At 51.9% G+C, this 18,042-nt stretch overlaps 1 protein-coding gene across 1 annotated transcript; it reads left to right on the top strand.

Annotated features, from left to right (window-relative positions):
* Positions 1–8,601: 8,601 nt before the first annotated feature.
* KRT71 (keratin 71) lies at positions 8,602–17,807 on the top strand. The gene is made up of 9 exons (XM_010373970.1): positions 8,602–9,111; positions 11,509–11,723; positions 12,401–12,461; positions 12,941–13,036; positions 13,421–13,585; positions 13,755–13,880; positions 15,227–15,447; positions 16,122–16,156; positions 16,976–17,807. The coding sequence occupies exons 1-9, from the start codon at positions 8,665–8,667 to the stop codon at positions 17,185–17,187; spliced, it is 1,578 nt and encodes a 525-aa protein (XP_010372272.1). The 5' UTR covers positions 8,602–8,664; the 3' UTR covers positions 17,188–17,807.
* The last annotated feature ends 235 nt before the right edge of the window (positions 17,808–18,042 follow it).

Raw genomic sequence — 18,042 nt, forward strand, 5'->3', positions numbered from 1 at the left:
TCTATCCCGGTATGTGGCAAATGCTTGGCACAGAGAGTCTGATTAGTAAATGTCAAATGGATCACGGAACACAAAAGAATATGGCAATCGGTGTCTGTGCACTGTCTCCTGGGACCTCATCCACCCTTTCCTGCAGCTTCTTCCTATGCCTCTCCCTCTGCCTCTAACCTTCCCATCTTCTGATTTTTCTAAACATTCTCTGTAGGTTCCAAACTTGGCATAGCAGGAGGCTTTAACTGAGTAATCTGTGTTCATTGGGAGAGAAAGTCTCATTGAAATGCATCCTCTGTGACCTTGAAAAGTCACCTTGGCCATGTTCCTGCCCTGGGGAAGGGATGTTCTTTCAGGTCTAAGCTGTCATGACTTCTCCTGCTTTCATGGTCTCAGAGATGTTAAATGAATGAATAAATGAATTTGATTCCCTCACTTGGTCACCAGCTGGGAGTCACTGCATTGCTCCCTCCTCTCATAGCTATTATTGAAAAAGAATATATTGAAAATATATGAAAAAGGGACAATCGGCTCCCTCTTAGAAACCACTAATGGAGAATAATAGAGACTCAGGGGTCTGAAAGCAACAGCTAATAGAAGATGGGAGCAATTATCAGGTGCACTGTCATCAGAAACCCATGTACACATGCATAGACATGAGGCTGTAGGTTCACAAAGCTGATGTCTATGGAAGATGCAAAACATTTAACAGCTGGTACAAGCAGGCACTGACCAATCAGAGATGTCAGCCATGGACAGCCAGGACAGCCATGTTCATAATGGCTGGACACCTGTTCTGCTCCCAGCCATTCACATACAGATGTGCACACACATCTTCTGATATGCCTTGGAACATATCTATCAGCTGGTAAGACATGCAGCACTCACAGTTCATGCATCAAGCCCTGGAGCCTTTGGTCATTTTGGGGTGGAGGGATGCACCCAGAATCTGAGCGGCAGGAAGTGCAGCCTGACTTTGACAGGGAAGGGGTGGATACCAGGGGAATTCGGGAGGGCTTAGGGGAGGCTTCTTGGAGTAGCTATGTTCTGCCTTGGTAGGCAGGAGGCTGGGAGAATAGCCCAGAGCATGACATCAGGAAAAAGGAAGCTGCCCGTAAGAAACATGCCAGGGCCTCACAAGCATCCCCAACCCCATCCTCACCCAGGTCCTGAAATCACATCTATTTTCTCCGAAAGAGCAAAGAAGGCTGAAAAGGGGACTGAGGGGTCAGATGTGGCTGGCTGGAGGGTTGTGACAGGAAGACAGGAGTGTGTGAAATGTCGATCCTGGAAACCGTGGGCTTATAGGGTGGGCTGGTGGGAGGATCACCCAAGAGGCTGCAGCCAGAATTCCAGAGGGGAGAGGATGAGGGGTCAGCCTGGGCCATGCCTTGGCAATAGATGCAGAACGACTGCCTTAAGAGACGGTAGGTGACTTCTTGAGGGTGGGGAGCACCTGGGTGAGTGGGGATGTGGGCAGTCATCGAGTGGGAGGGCACATTAGGGATAGAAAGTGATGAGCTCAGCATTTCACACTGTGGTTCAGGTGTCGGAGGGACAGGAAAGAGCAGAGACCAGAGCTGGTGAGGGTTAGAGGTGGGCATGCTCACCTGGGAACAGGACACACAGGGGCACTAGACATTTACACTCAAGAAAGCCAGGATGGTGTGGAGGCTAAGGACACAGACTGTAGCCAGCCTGCCTGGGTTTGAACCCTGGCTCAAATCCTGGTTGAGGGTTGGGCTCGGTGGTTCATGCCTGTAATCCCAGTACTTTGGGAGGCCAAGGTGGGTGGATCACTTGAGGTCAAGAGTTCGAGACCAGCCTGGCCAACATGGTGAAACCCCATCTCTTCTAAAGTACAAAAATTAGCCGGGTGTGGTGGCGCACACCTGTAATCCCAGCTACTCGGGAGGCTGAGGCAGGAGAATCGCTTGAACCTTGGAGGCGGAGGTTGCAGTGAACTGAGATCGTGCCACTGCACTTCCGCCTAGGCGACAGAAAAAAAAATCCTGGTTGAGCTACTCTCTTGAGTAAGCTGCTTAACTTCCTGTGTCTCAGCATCTTCACCTGTAAAGTGGGGACAATAATGGTACCTACCTCATAGGGCTGTTGTGAGAATTATGTGAATTAATACATGTGAAGCGCTGAGGATGCCTCACAGCATTCACATTGTATATGTGTTAACCACTACCATTATTATCATTGTCACCATTATTCTTATTGACAAGGTGCCTCCCAACCACCTTGGGGAGTAGGTGGAGCAGGTGTTGATACCCCCATTTTTAGAGATGTGAAAACAGAGGCTTAGGAAGGTAGGAGACCTTCCCATAGTCACATGGTTGGTGAGTGGCCAAGACAAGACTGGGACCTGGGTCCTCAGAGTCTCAAGTCCATGCACTTCACCAGAGGCTTGGCGTGGGGCTGGAGCATGGCTCAAAGGAGGTGCTCCCAGCCACGGAGCTGAGTGAGGAGGAAATGAGGAGAGGGGCAGCCCCAGATGACCCTTCTCTGTCAGAAATACAGCAGAATGGGAGGCGAGCCGTGCCTGGCAGGACAGCCCTCCTGTCCTTTATATCCCAGCTCCTCTGGGGTGGGTACAGCCACAGCCTTGGCAGCTGCAAAAATGCTGACCAGCTGTCCTGTCCCCTGATGAGTGGTGGGTTGTGGCCAGGCCCCCGGCACTGTGCTCCATCGGCTGGCTTGGGCTGAATGCCCTGCCCATCTGAAACCACTGGAAGATGAGGGGGTGCCAGGAGGGGCACTTCTGGGGGATACATAGATGACATGCTCATTTCCTGGGTCCATCTGCTGAGGAGGGCTGGCAGAACCTGGGCTGATGTCATCCAAATAGCTCAGCTCATTCTCTCTAATTTTGAAGACAATTATTTGCTCAAAGAACCACCTGCCCCTCTCTCGGTGCCTCCAGCCTCCCTCCACCCCCACCAACCCTGTCCACATAGCACCTGGATTCTGCTGCCTCGAACACAGATTGCTCAGGCCCTCTCTGGCTCAGCAGCCCTCAACGGATCCCCATAACTCGCCCCATCATGTGCACAGCCTGGCATCTAGAGTCCCCCACCCAAAGTTGTCCTTTATTCATAATTGCGCCAGCCTGGTGGATCTTTTCCTCACAAATGACCTGCCTCCTGCCACCCAGGGCCCTCCACGCCCATGCCTGTCCATCCAAGCCTTCTTCCTTTAAGAGACTGGGATCCAAACTCCGTCCTCCAGGCAGCCCTTGAGGGTTTAGTGTCCCCACGTCTATGCATTCCCGTATCCACTTGCCCAGCAACTACCCTCTTATATTGTACTTAGTTTTCTTGCCTTACTCTTGGAGGCCTTCTCTCCAGACTTATCAGACCCAAGAGTGCTGAAAGGAAAGAACAAGATACAAATTAGAGCCGTGGGCTCACACACAAATGTGTCAAACTTGTTATCATCACAGACACAGAAACAACAATACAAAGAAAACTACAAATTACACATGTAAGCCAAATAAAACATGCGGCAATAAAACCAAGGGCCACACAAATGTAACGTAACAAGCCATTTAATTTGTTCTTGAATGTCCAAGCCAGATGTTCCTGGTATCTTGGGGGTTTGATCCTCTGATATGACACATTCCCCTGACAGTTTCACAGATGGGTATAACTGGCCCAGAGATGTCCACGCCTGCCCAAACATTGCTCAGAATTCAATTCTCATGTGGAAAGCTGGACCCCCTCCCATGGAGGGTGTGAAAGAAAGACAGAGTCAGATGGGCAGCTCACATCCTGCCTCCCCACTAGGCCAGAGGGCTCCCCAAGCAGGGGTGTTGTCTCCTCCCACCCCTAAATCTTCCCAGATCTCAGTTAAAGCAGGACTAGGGGGAGTGGGGGTTTTGTCCCCCTGGTGAGCTGTGGCCCTGTCCTGGTTTCCTTCAGTCTCCCCGTTTTTCCCTCCAGAAAAACACAGGCACGTCAGGAGCCCCACCTAGGCCCTCCCTTCCTGTGGGAGGTCCCCAACTCTCCTTCCTTCTGTATCAATGGCCTCATCAAAAACACTGGGTGTCTCATGCCTAATGGCCAGTGTCTGATTAACTAATTCATGCTAAGGTGTTAACCACTTGTTAATAGTTTGATGAACTGCTTCTCCCAGGGGTGTTGGCATTTGGAGGGACCCAGAGACTAAGTCCTTTGAGGGCAGGAAACTTTTTATGGCCCCTCAGCACTTGGTAGGTGCTCAATATTTGATGAAAGGATCAATTCCAAAAGATCTGCTATAATGTTTGTAAAGTGCCTCCTACTGAATTTTGTACTTGGCTAGCACTTATTAGATGGTGGCTGTTTTATTTATTTATTTATTTATTTATTTATTTATTTATGTTTTTCAAGATGAAGTCTCACTCTGTCGTCCAGGTTAGAGTGCAGTGGTTAGATCTTGGCTCACTGCAAGCTCCCCCTCCTGGGTTCACGCCACTCTCCTGCCTCAGCCTCCCGAGTAGCTGGGACTACAGGTACGAGCCACTATGCCTGGCTATTTCTTTTTTTATATTTTTAGTAGAGATGGGGTTCTGCCATGTTGGCCAGGCTGGTCTTGAACTCCTGACCTCAAGTGATCCTCCTGCCTTGGCCTCCCAAAGTGCTGAGATATAGGCATGAGCCACCACACCCGGCCTACTATTTTTATTTTTAACGGTGAATTTTCCAATATCAAGGGGGATCTGAGTCGACAGATTCTTTGAGCCTGGGGCCTGTGGGAACCCCACTCCCTCCCTTTCCTCCAACATCAGATGACACTGCATGGGAATGTGCTGGTCCAGAGGAGAGAAACGAGAGAGGGGAGAACAGGCCAATTCCTCAATTCTACTGAGCTCTCTGCTTTAGTTGCTGATAACATTTATTATGTATTTTATAAAGTAGGCACTTTCCATGGATTAATATGTGTCATCATCACAACTATCCCACCAGGAGTTTATTTCCCGTTTACAGCTGGGGAAGTTGAGGCTTAGCGAGACCAAGCAAACCGTGCTGCTGAGTGGTGGCGTGGAATTCAGATCCCTGCAGCCTGGTCTCCAACCTGGTGCCACTCCAGGTGGACACACAGCTAGAAACCCCCTAAAGACGCCCTGACTCTGCTCTGTTTTGTTGCTTCTCCAACAAGGGGCTATTCATTGGTTCTCCTGTACCTGGGAGGGGGTGTTTAGAGGCTGGTCCTGGGCTCTCAGGGAAGGCACAGAGGGAGGAATTGACTGTGGCCATGGGACCCTCCCCAGGACCCAGGACCCAGGCCCTAGGAAACAGCAACCTGCACATGGGTGTCAATGGACAGAGGAGTCGGGACACTGGGGAGGGGAGACTGCAAAATCCAGTGTTTTAAGCAGGAGTTCAGAAGAGCAGTGGGATTGGGGTCAGAGGAGATCGGGAGAGAAGGGGTTCCAGGCTGAGTAAGAATAACTTGGAAAAATTTTGGAGGTAGTTGAAGGTGGGGCCAGTGGGTGAGATGTCCTTGGCCAGAGCAGGGAGCATCGAAGAAGGAGGTTGTGGGATGGGTCAGGTTGGCTGCAGCTGCAGCAGGGACACTGAAGGCTGGGCTAGGGCTCTGCCATGCATGTTGAGAAATGCAGCCAGCAGAGCCAGAGATGAAGGACCACACACAAGAGCTCTAGAAAACCTTCAAGTCTTCAGTGCACACTGCCAACTCCTGTGTCCCCCGTGCTGAGCATGGTGCCAGCATACAGCAGACACTCAGTAGAAGTCCACCGAAGGAAGAAAGGAAGGGTGGGAGGGAGGCAGGAATTCTAGAACCAAACTGGAGTCCACTTGCCCGGCCCAGGAAGACACTGGCCATTAGACATGAGACATCCAGTATTGTTGATATCTACACAAAGGTTTGCAGCAGTGGAAAGGAAGGCATTTATTTGCAGGGCACCAAGCAAGAACGACCAGGCAGCTAATGCTGAAGTCTCAATCTCCCCGATGGCTTGAAGATCAGAGGCTTTAAAGGCGGGGTAAATATCAGCAGAGCAGAAGTTGCAGGCAAAACTCAATACATGAAGGCTACGCATTGACTTTGGCCTAAAAAGGCAGGATGTCTTTTTTTTTTTTCTTTATTTCTTCTAAAAAAAAAAATAGGATACCTGTACAGAACGTGCAGGTTTGTTCCACAGGTACACGTGTGCCATGGTGGTTTGCTGCACCTATTGACCCATCCTCTAAGTTCCCTCCCCTCACCCCTCATCCCCCAACAGGCCTGGTGTGTGTTGTTCCCCTCTCTGTGTCCATGTGTTCTCAATGTTCAACTCCCACTTATGAGTGAGGACATGCGGTGTTTGGTCAGGATGTTTTTAAGTGGGAGCTTACAGGTCAGATCATAAATAGATTCAAAGATTTTCCAATTTGCAATTTGTTAAGGAAGAGAAACTTTGTTTAAAAATTTGGGGTCAGCAGAACAGAATGTTACCTCTGGTTTGTGAGTGTGACAGTCTCCAGTTCCCTTGGAAAGAAATTTAGAACAAAGAGTGGTGGTCAGACCTTAGTGCCCGGTGTCCCTTTATCTGAGGTCTATGTGCCCAGGCGTCCCTATTGGTGGGGTTTGGGTTTCTGACAAACAACTCAGGGACATATGTTAAGATGCTATCTTTAGTTTCTATTGGAACCAAACATCCCACGATTCTAGCTTTCGTGGCTGTTGTTTTGGGCTACTGTTACTTTCTTGCTTATCAAGTTGCTTATTTATTTCTCCAGGCTAGCAAGGTGCCCAGAATTTCCCCTGAAGGAACTCAAGATTTTCCTTTATTTCCATGCTTGAGGGGACCTGCAGGCCCCTAAGAGGGGGTCCCTGCTCCAACTCAGAGTACACTAAGTGGTCTCTAATCTGGAGAAGACTTTACTAGCCTTACAAAGAAAAACTAAGATGACATGTGACATGGCTTCAGAGGAGCCCCATGGAAGCTGTCACAGAGTTGCAGCCCCTCCAGCACGTGCTAAGGATGTGTTCAGAGCGGAAGGAGGTGAGGAGAGCTCAGACCTGGCCAGTGTGGGTGCAGGAAGACCTCCTGGAGGAGAGCAGGATAGGGAAGTGACAAAACAAGAGATGGCGAAAGGCTGAGAGGGAAGAACGGAGGGAAGATGGATGGGAGGGATGAGGAGGGATGGAGAGGGATGAGGAGGGAAGGTGAGAAAGACAGAAAGGAAGGATAGAAAACTTCTGGTGGTTTTAGTAAGAATGAAGAAGACAAAATGGCAGGGGCAAGAGTAGAGGAAGGAATGCAGAGGAGTGGGAGGGACTGGAGTCCAGGCTCTTCCCCTAAACAATGTGAGAGAGAGCCCCAAACCAGCCTGTCTCCAGATTTTCTTCCCCCCAGTGCCCCACCCAGCCAAGAGCTGCAGCTCACCCATGGGGCTCCAGCAGGGATCTCTGGGCAAGGGTGATCTTCAGGGACAGAGCTGCCTTGGGTTGAATAGGGCTGCAGTGGCAACAGAGATCATGGGAGTAGCTGGGGCCCATCATGGGAGCCAGTGACTAGGATGCAGGGCCTGCAGCATCTCTGGGGCTGACATCAAAGGACTGTTTGGAGTAGAATGACATCATGCTTACTGGGTCACCCCATTGGGTCTTTCTGGCCTGAGCTTGCCTGGAGGCTTGCACTCCTGTGGAGGGCTCAGCCAGCCTTGTTCTTGGTCCACTTGGGCCTGGAGAGATGCAATAGGAGTTAAGTTTCATGTTGATAACAGCTTCTTTATTTGAACTCTAATAGATGATGACTGTCCTCAAGTTGTTCCTAGTCTTATTAGCAGATACACATTGGAAGAGAGACAGAAATGATGAAACGGACCACCCGGGAATCTCTGCAACCCTCCAGGCCATGGGCCAGCCTCTCTCTTTTTCTTCTCTGTACCTCCTTCCAGTCGAGTCCCTGAATTTCTCAGCCACCTGCCCCAACTCCATCTTCCTTTTCTCCTCCTCATTTTCTCCAGTGTTTGAAGCCTCCAGCCTGCTTTATTATGGGTGTTTGAGAGGGGTGAAGTGAGGATAGTGCCCATGGCTGGCTCTGGCCTGGGCTGCTCCTGTCCCATGCTAGGGAGAGTGTCACTCCACCTCCTAATACCCCATAAGTGAGAGTAGCTGCCCTCTATGGGTTATATTTCCAGGAGGCCTGGGGAGAGGTGATGCCTGAATGATCAGTCTCTTTCCAGGAAGGAGGAGAACAACAGTTGGAGGCCCTGGTCCTATACCCAGTGTCCTGAACGGTCCACGAAAGCCCACCCTGTCTTCATCTGCTGTATCCCCAGGAGGAAGCCAACAACCCAGAGAAGATTAATCAGGATAGGGATGGCGCAGTGCCAGTGACATCCCCCTGGAGAGGCTGGGGCCTGGGGCAAATTACTCTATAACAGCAGGTTAATTAGATAAGACCCAAATTACATGAGCAAAGCTTGCAAGCCCAGCAATTTGAAGGTTAAATGTTGTTTCAGAGGTGGGGAGGGCTTGATCTCTAGCTCAGCATAGAGAAAATGACTTCTTGCTCCCAGGCAAGCCAAACCCATGAATTAAGCTCTTGACTGCCCATCCACAAGCCCCAGTGCCAAGCACATATAAAGGCACCTGACAGTCCTCACTACAACTAGCGAACATTTTGGGATTTTGCCTTCCTCCCTCCTGCATCTAAGCTTTGTCTCCAACAGCAACATGAGCCGCCAATTCACCTGCAAGTCAGGAGCTGCCACCAAGGGGGGCTTCAGTGGTTGCTCGGCTGTGCTCTCGGGGGGCAGCTCATCCTCCTTCCGGGCAGGGAGCAAAGGGCTCAGTGGGGGCTTTGGCAGTCGGAGCCTCTACAACCTGGGGGGAGCCCGGAGCATCTCCCTCAATGTGGCCAGTGGCAGTGGGAAGAGTGGAGGCTATGGATTTGGCCGGGGCCGGGCCAGCGGCTTTGCTGGCAGCATGTTTGGCAGTGTGGCCCTGGGGCCTGTGTGCCCAACTGTATGCCCACCTGGAGGCATCCACCAGGTTACCGTCAATGAGAGCCTCCTGGCCCCCCTCAACGTGGAGCTGGACCCCGAGATCCAGAAAGTGCGTGCCCAGGAGCGAGAGCAGATCAAGGCTCTGAACAACAAGTTCGCCTCCTTCATCGACAAGGTGGGTCTTCCAGGACCTGGGGAACCTGTGAACAGCCTTCCTCTTCTCTTCTTGGAACGTAAGGTTTTGTTACAGAAGGAGAGATTGAGGTTAAATGTGAGGAGGCCTTTACTGTGGACAAGGTAGGCACAACCCATCAACAGGGTGACCAGTATAAGGTTCTCTGTGTTGTCTTTCCAGAGAGAAAACAGAGGCAGGTCAATTTCCACTGGCAGAGGCTTCTCAGGGCTCCCAGCAGGAGATGTGGTCCTTCCTCTTGGGGGCTAGCTTGGTGCCATTGCTGGGCCTGCAGGCCGTGTGCAGAAAAGGCCTGTGAGAGACAGTCTCACCCAGAGTAAGCAGGGAAGCCTGTCCTCCCCTGGCACGCTGTCCTGCCCATTAGTCACTTGCCCAGCGGATCAGGAGCAGCAGGAAGGGGCCACTTCAAGCCCTCTGATTCATGGATGTCTGCTGTGGGCATTTGCTCCAGTCAGTTGAAGACTTTCTTGAGAGGCAGAAGAGGGCACTGGGGAAGGGGACTCCACAGTGCTCTTGCATCACCGCTGGCCAGTTGCGTGGCTCTGGGAAGGTTATTTGCCTGTCTGTGTCTCCATCTCCTCATCTCTAAAATGGGGATAATAACCCCTGTCTTGGGGTTGTTGTCAGGCTTGTAAAAGAAAATGCAGGTGAAGATCTTGTCATAAGCCTGACACACACTAAGTACTACAAAAATGATTGTGATTGTGACTCTCATTTCTTATCTCCAGAAGGTGGGGGAGGGATGCTTCGGGGAGGAATCAAAGGTGTCTAGAGACCTGAAGAGATAATACAGTCCAGATAGGCCCCCGACTTCTGGCAGAGAATAAATAATTATCCCTATTGTATGAGTCACTGAAGGCATGTAGGTAAATGGCATTCCCAAGGTCATTTGGGGAAAGGGAAGGGTGAGGCTGGACCCTCAACCTTTTGCCTCCAGACCCAGAGGAGGAGACTGGAGGGGTGTGTTGGCTCTGTGACAGTCAGGCACTAAGGACTGGTCAACCCGGGACAAAGCCTATGGGTGAGACGGTCATGTGGCCATCAGATCTTAGCTAGCTCCTGCAGCTCAGACTTCCTGCCTGGAGGAGTCCCTGCTGCCCGCGGCTCAGCCTCAGGGGCTAGGACTGGCTCTGTGGCTTCTTATTCTTCTAAGCCTTTTCATATCTGGAAGATCAAAGTGTTCTGAGTTGGGGTCTGGGGGATGGGAGTGGACTGATTCTTGGCTCAGGTGGTCAAAACCTTGAGGGATAAAGTCTGGAGACATGGGAAGAAAGATGAACATGAGGACAGTCACATCTTATTTATAAAGATGGTCTGCCCAGAGGGAGGGGAAGGAGGCTGAAAGGCTTGGACAGTTCCCAAATTATTTCAGTCTCCAGAGCTCAGTCCCTTAACCTCAGGCAGCCAGAGAAGACGGGTAAATCCTTTTGGCATCCAGATGTGTTCAGTAGTGCAGGTGTGTATTGTGGTGTCTCAGATGCAGGGTTTACTCTGTGGTTAATGCTCAGCTTTGTAGATCACATGAAAATTCAGGACTGATTAAACCAGACCAAATGCTGGATGATGGGCTAGAGACAAATTTTCAGGGAATAATTCCATCTCAACACTGTTTCTTAGATAGTTTTCCCATGTCTTGTGTTTCTGATTTGGAGGAAGACAACCTTATTCGAGCAGTAGCTGTGCTCATGTAGCTTAAGGGAAGTCACATTTTAAAAAACTGTGCTCCCCATCCCCAAAAACCAAACAAGAGGTGTGTATGGACCACTCCTTCTGGTCGGTTTCCTGGCTCAGTGAGGGGCTGCAATGGGATCAGGAGCTCCATCTGTCCATCGTGTTCCATGTGTCGTGCTCGTTGTAGAGATCATTCTGGGGAGCAGGACCAACGAGGGAGAGGAGAGGCTATAAGCAAAGATGAAGCTGGTGCCTGCTCCAGGCATTTAAAATCCCTAGAAGCCCTTGGCCCAAGCCTTAGTGAGCTCTGATATGCCCTGAAATGAAGAGCAGACTTTGTTCTTCAGGATGGTCAATCTGTCCAGAATGATGGACCCATCCTGGCTTCTCTGCTGGTATTTTCAACCACAGCCATGCCCTGAGTTGGTGCGGCCATGGTGGGTGCTGGGTGATTGGATGCACGGGTTACAGGGACACGTGTCTAGGTTCAGTTCCGGGCTCCACTGCTTCTTAAACTGTTGGGCCTTGGAAAGAAGCTAAGTTGCTTTGCATCTCATTTTTTTCTTTGCGGCAGAGAGTAATGATTTGTCCACCTCCTTCAGCTCTAGCGAGGAGAAAATGCAGATAGAGGCTTTGCACAATGCCCTGTGAGAGACACGTGTGACTATTACCACAGGGGTTCAGCAGTTTCCGGGATTTGGGTTCCAGGTGCGGTTCCTGGAGCAGCAGAACCAGGTGCTGGAGACTAAGTGGGAGCTGCTGCAGCAGCTGGACCTGAACAACTGCAAGAACAACCTAGAGCCCATTCTCGAGGGCTACATCAGCAACCTGCGGAAGCAGCTGGAAACGCTGTCCGGGGACAGGGTGAGGCTGGACTCAGAGCTGAGGAATGTGCGGGACGTAGTGGAGGACTACAAGAAGAGGTGAGCAGGGGGAGACCCCCTGTAACTGGACAACTGCTGCTGTCCCTCTGAGGGACCGCTGGCAGTCACCCCAGCTTAAACATTTTGGAGGTCGGTGGGGGGCATTGTTCTTGGTCATACCAAGCAGAATCACCCCAACAAAACTCTGGCACTCGCTCTCTGCTCCTCCAGCCTCTGGCCTGACTCTTAGGAAAAATGCCCAGTGAGCTGGGCAGTGGGCAGAGGGTTATCTCTGGCTCTGAGTTTAGGGACTGTTTGGGGAAACCATTCACGTTCCTCTCCCATGTAAGAGGAGGGTTAAGTGCATCTGGTTCCAAGACTGGTCTCAGGGGTAACTGAGAAAATGCAGGTTGAAGCACTTTGTCCTTTGCAAAATTGTACTCAAATTTGGGGAGGGCAGTTCACATCTTGCTTCCTCTGAAAGTTCCACAGGGCATTTGCTCCATGTGCTCCTTCCTCATTTGCCAAGTTGGATCTTCAACAGTCTCATTCTTCCAAACTGGTTAGCATGTTCCCTCCTCCAGGAAGCCTTCCTCAACTCACCCCTGCCCAGTACTCTGCGGCCCCCAGCACCTGTATCTTCTGATGGATATGCTGCTCCTTGTTCAAACTCTGCCCTGTGCAAGCAAGAGCTTTTAGTGAGAGATATTAACCAATGGGCCCTCGCATTCCCACAGGTATGAGGAGGAAATCAACAAGCGGACAGCAGCAGAGAACGAGTTTGTGCTGCTCAAGAAGGTGAGAGGAAGGCAGGCCCTGAATCCTGGGGGCTGGCCTGGGACCTGGAGGAATGGAGCCAGCTAAGGTGCTCTGTTAGCCCCCCTTGAGGTAAACTGATTCAGGAAGAGTGAGGTGAAGGCAGAGAAAAGCTTGATGAAAGACTATCCAGAAAAAAGAATGAAAAGACAGGGAGAGTGCCAGTGAGAGGACGCCTGACTGCATGTCCAATGGGGCTGTGGTTCGAACACAGAGAAGAATACAGAGGACAAGACTCAGGGGCTCCCCTGCAGCCCTGGGACCCGGCTCAGCCACCACAGGCACTTCAGATTCCCAGAGTGGGGTGGGGTGGGGCTGGGCCTTTGCTCTTTTATCTCCTTTCCCAAGGCAAGGTAAAGAGAAGAGAGTGACTCCTTCCTCACGCAGGGAGCCAGGCAGGGGTGGCTGCTGCCTTCTTGGCTGTACCGGCAGTGACGGGGGATGGCGGGGGCATCTTTCAGGATGTGGATGCGGCTTACGCCAATAAGGTGGAGCTGCAGGCCAAGGTGGAATCCATGGACCAGGAGATCAAGTTCTTCAGGTGTCTCTTTGAAGCCGTAAGTCTGTCTGTCCACTCGGTTCATCTGGGGAAGGCTGGTGGGTTAAACTCTATTCTAGGGGCTGCGGGAGACATGGAGGCCCCAGCCCTCAATGAGACCCCTCAGTTAGCCATCCATCTCCTGCATCAGCCTTGCAAGTCTCCTCAGTCTCCACCCTCTGAGCGGGAAGGGAATGGGCCAGGCCCTTGCTACATGGCAGTGGGAATCTGTCTGGGCCCAGCAGGGAACTTACTTTGCTGCAAAGCAAACAACCCTGGAAGGCAACAGCCCTGGGTTCCAGCCTCCAAGATGGCATCACCAGAATTTGCTCATCTTGTGTGAGGGAGGTGGTTGGCCTCTGACAGTGGTTGAGCTGAGAGACCATCCCTATGTCCCCTGCAGGAAATCACTCAGATCCAGTCCCACATCAGTGACATGTCCGTCATCCTGTCCATGGACAACAACCGGAACTTGGACCTGGACAGCATCATCGACGAGGTGCGCGCCCAGTATGAGGAGATCGCCTTGAAGAGCAAGGCCGAGGCTGAGGCCCTGTACCAGACCAAGGTGAGCTGGGCTGAGGCGGGGCCAGGGAGGGTGATGCCAGCAGGCAGCAGACGGGGACAGATCATGCCCAGAATAGAGGCAGTGTCCCGGTAAGTGTCTGCTGTGTTCTGACCCCGAGATACATGCACTCCCACGACACATTCATGACTCTGCACTTTGGGGTCCCCAGTTCCAGGAGCTGCAGCTGGCAGCTGGCCGGCATGGGGACGACCTCAAAAACACCAAGAATGAAATCTCGGAGCTCACTCGGCTTATCCAGAGAATCCGTTCAGAGATCGAGAATGTGAAGAAGCAGGTGAGAGCACCTTGGCCTTGGCCTGTGGTCAAGTGCAGGGAAGCATGAGTGGAGGGGAGATGAGCTGCTGAGAACATCGGCTTCCTAGATTGCTGCCTGGGAGAAGAGAGGAGACCAGTGAGGTCGCTGCCTCAAACACCTGGAGCAGGACGTCCCTGGGGGCTACTGATCTCTGACTCACTCCAAGGACCTCGGCCTCGAAGCCCCTCCTTAGGAAGCCTCCTCGGCACTGGGCTAGGACCTCCCCCCAGCGATGTGCCTTCCTTGCACCTGTGCTTCCCCGTACTTGTCACACTTCCTGTTATTACTGACACTGCCACTAGACTGAAAGGGGGCAGGGAGCTGGCCGCTTTGTGCCCTGTTTCCCCAGCATCTAGCACAGTGCCTGGCACATAGTCGCAGCTTGATAAACATCTGTGGAGTTAATGACCGAGATGGAGAAATGGGCTCAAGGAGCACCCATTAAGGTGCCTTGTTAAGGACTGGCTAGGGACTGCTCCCAGGAATATAGGATATAGCCTCGGCTTGTAGGTGAGGCACAAGATGTACATATATGATAACAATGGCAGCGGCACCTATTCTTGGACCACACTTCATCCTCACCAAGACCCTGAGAGGCAACAGTTGCCCTCGCTGTTGTTACAGATGAGGAAACTGAGGCTCAGAGAGGCTAAGGGGGTTACACAGCTGGTAAGTGGCAGAGCTGTGATCTGAATCAAGGTCTCCTGACTCCTAGTCCAGTGCTCCTTCTATTCTCTTGTGGGCTTTAACACTTAGTTGCTTCGTGACCTTGGACAGGTTACTTCTGCTCACGTCACAAGGTGTTGTAAGGACTAAATGAGCTAACTTATGTCAATGGTATGTACAGTATTGAGCATGGTGCTGGCATACACTAAGTGCTTGGCAAATAATAGTTGCTCCTGAGGTATGCCCTTCCTTGTCCCCCTCATCTGTGGTGCCATGCTCCTGGGCAGCTGCTGCCCTTGCGTCTGCCAACACAGTGTATTCAACCATCTCTCCTCCCTGACCTAAACAACTCAAGAGCATTACTGTCATTCATTTTGTGCCCTTGGTACAATATGGCTGAATAAATGTCTTTATGCTGAACTAAAGTGGCGCTCAGCAGGGCAGGGCTGCATGATTTCCATCACCCACACATCCAACACAGGGAATGGGGCTACAGCTAAGGAGGGATGCGCCAGCCCCAGAACGGGCTCTGGCTGCAAAAGAAGTGTGGTGGTGTGTAGGGTGGAGACGGGCCTCTCTCTAAGGACCCAGAGGGATTTGGATATGGATAGCCGCAGTGGCTCCTCCCAGTTTTTCGACCTCACCAATTCCTTCCTTAGGCTTCCAACCTGGAGACGGCCATTGCTGATGCTGAGCAGCGGGGAGACAATGCCCTGAAGGATGCCCGGGCCAAGCTGGACGAGCTGGAGGGCGCCCTGCACCAGGCCAAGGAGGAGCTGGCGCGGATGCTGCGCGAGTACCAGGAGCTCATGAGCCTGAAGCTGGCCCTGGACATGGAGATCGCCACCTACCGCAAGCTGCTGGAGAGCGAGGAGTGCAGGTGGGTGGGGCGTGCCCAGGCAGGAGGACCCCAGGGGTTTGGGAAGACCCAAAGGAGAAACCCTAACACATCTCAATCCAGAAGACACGAGTTCTTAGGAAGTGGTGGGGTGATGAGGATAGAAATAACGATAGTAATAATACTACCACGAGTGGACATGAGTATCCACTCATAATAGACTGTGAGAGCTTGCTTAGGCACTGTGCTATGCGGTAAGCTACACAGATTTGCTCATTCTTCCCGGGCATACTAGAAATATCCACAACCCTGCTCCCTGCAAAAACCCATTACTCTATTAAGCGTTCTTGTTCTCTCTTCTTCATCTGTCCATGTGCAACATGGGCTTGTTGAGGGTGTGCTGGGGCCGCCACCCCAGCTTCCCCAGGGCTCTACAGGGATGGGCAGGCTGGTGTGTGGACTTGACACATGGGGGGCAGATACACTGCCCCCATGTGTGCACCTCTTGTAAACTGTTGTCTAACTGTCTGGTTACCCCAAAGATTCGGCGGTAGTCTCCAAAACTTCTCAGGGTCTATTTATATCAAAGAAACTTTGGAATTTCAACAGGTGCCTGTTGGGTTCAAAAACCCACATCAGGCTGGGGACAGCAGTAGCTTTGAAGAGACTGTGAGCTGAATGACTTCTCTCTCTTATTTTATTTCTCTCCTTAACAGGATGTCAGGAGAATTTCCCTCCCCTGTCAGCATCTGTAAGTATTTGTATGGTTTGACCTAAAACTGTAAAATCTGCAGACTGGAAAGGACCTTAGTGACACCCTGTGTGTGTAGATGAGGGATCTAAGAACCAGAGAGGGAAAAGTTTTGCCTGAGATCACAAAGCCAGATGGCAGAGCCATGGCCAGAATCGGCTTTCCTGACTCCCAGGCCAGGCCTCCTTCATTCTTATCCCTCCGACTTTCTGTTCCTAGGGGATGGCAGCAAGAGAAAGCTATTGTCATGGGAAAACAAGGGTCATGTGGCAGAAAAATGATGCATGGGTCTGTGTGAGGCTTAGGGGGTCAGGTTTGCAAACTGCAATCAGACCTGGGCTAGGGAAGTAGGGAGGGCTGAGGGAATGAGAGAATGAGGGATCTCAGAGGTCAAGCTGGCCATGTCAGATCACTGCATTGCTTAGCGGGGCTAAAAGAGTTAAACCAGAGCTTGGGAAAGATGCCTGCTGTGGGACAGCTAGCAGGAGGGAAAGATTGGAGGCTGGAAAGTTTAGCAAAAAGGCTAATAGAAAGGGCAGTGGATGGGTGTCCAGGAGGACAGATAGGGGTATTGGTACCTGGATCAAGGAGTTGGGCCACTGAGCATTAATGGGGCAAGACTCAGCCAGACTGGTTATAAGCCGAGCAAGCCAAGGTCAGAGCACAAGGGAAGCTGTCTTTGGTACATTCTCCCCAGGGGGAGGGAGCGATGTGCACCTCCCCCCTCAATTCCTCCAAGAAGAGCCCTGTCTGCCCTGGGTAAAGGAGGCCTCCCTAGCTCTCTGCCTGAGTGGGTGTTGGCTTCGGCTCCTCCTGCAGCCATCATCAGCAGCACCAGTGGCGGCAGTGGCTATGGCTTCCGGCCCAGCACGGTCAGCGGCGGCTACGTGGCCAACAGCAGCAGCTGCATCTCTGGAGTGTGCAGCGTGAGAGGTGGGGAGGGCAGGAGCCGGGGCAGTGCCAGCGATTACAAAGACACCCTGGGGAAGGGTTCCAGCCTGAGTGCCCCTTCCAAGAAAGCCAGTCGGTAGAGAAGACTGCCCCGGGCCCTGCCTCATTCCATGACCTGGCTCTGGATCCCACACTGTACTTCCCATAGCCCACTCTCAGCTCCATCTCCACACTGCTGGTCCTGCTCCCATACACCTGGCACTGGCCTTGGCCACCCAATTCTCCAAGTCTGTGTCTTCCTGAGCCTGGGAAGGCCTGGATGACCAAACTTGGTGAAATTCCTCCCTGCACACACCGTATTCACTCCTTGGCTGCGGTCCCCCGGCTACACCACCAGCCCAGGTCCTGGCTCCCAGCTTTCCTCCTCTACCCCGTCTCTGGCTCAGTTGCTAACTACTCTGCTGTGCTCCCTGGGTCTCTGCCCAAGGCCCTGCACACACTGAGGCCTAGCATAGCTCCTGCCTGTGCTAGGAGCTGGCTCTAGGTTCAAGAAAAGGAGGACTGAAGGACAAACAATCCAGAGTGGCCCAGCCCCCACCCCTACATCTAGCTCAGTCTCAGATCTGAGTGGGACCAAGTGCAATTCAAGGCCTTTTTCTCCACTCACCTGCACCCAGAAGCAGAGAAGAGCAGGACTGTTCACTTTTCCTTTATTCTTAACAGCCTTCCTCTGTTGCATCCTCAATAAACAGCACAATCTGATGGCTTGGTCTCTGAATATTCAAAATACACCCATGCACCGCAATTCACTCACATGAGCGCACACCATGTACATTCATGAATGCACAAAGCACAGACACACACACACAAGTACATCACTGTGTATTGCCCATGCAGCCTGTATGTCTGTGTTAATTTTCAGGAGGCAAATGGGGTGTGGAGCATGGTCTGGGAGAAGGGGCAGGGAGGGGGGAAAGGAGAAGCCCAGAAAGCGT

The sequence above is a fragment of the Rhinopithecus roxellana genome, chromosome 10 (assembly GCF_007565055.1).
Source record: "Rhinopithecus roxellana isolate Shanxi Qingling chromosome 10, ASM756505v1, whole genome shotgun sequence".
Taxonomy (NCBI): Eukaryota; Metazoa; Chordata; class Mammalia; order Primates; family Cercopithecidae; genus Rhinopithecus; species Rhinopithecus roxellana.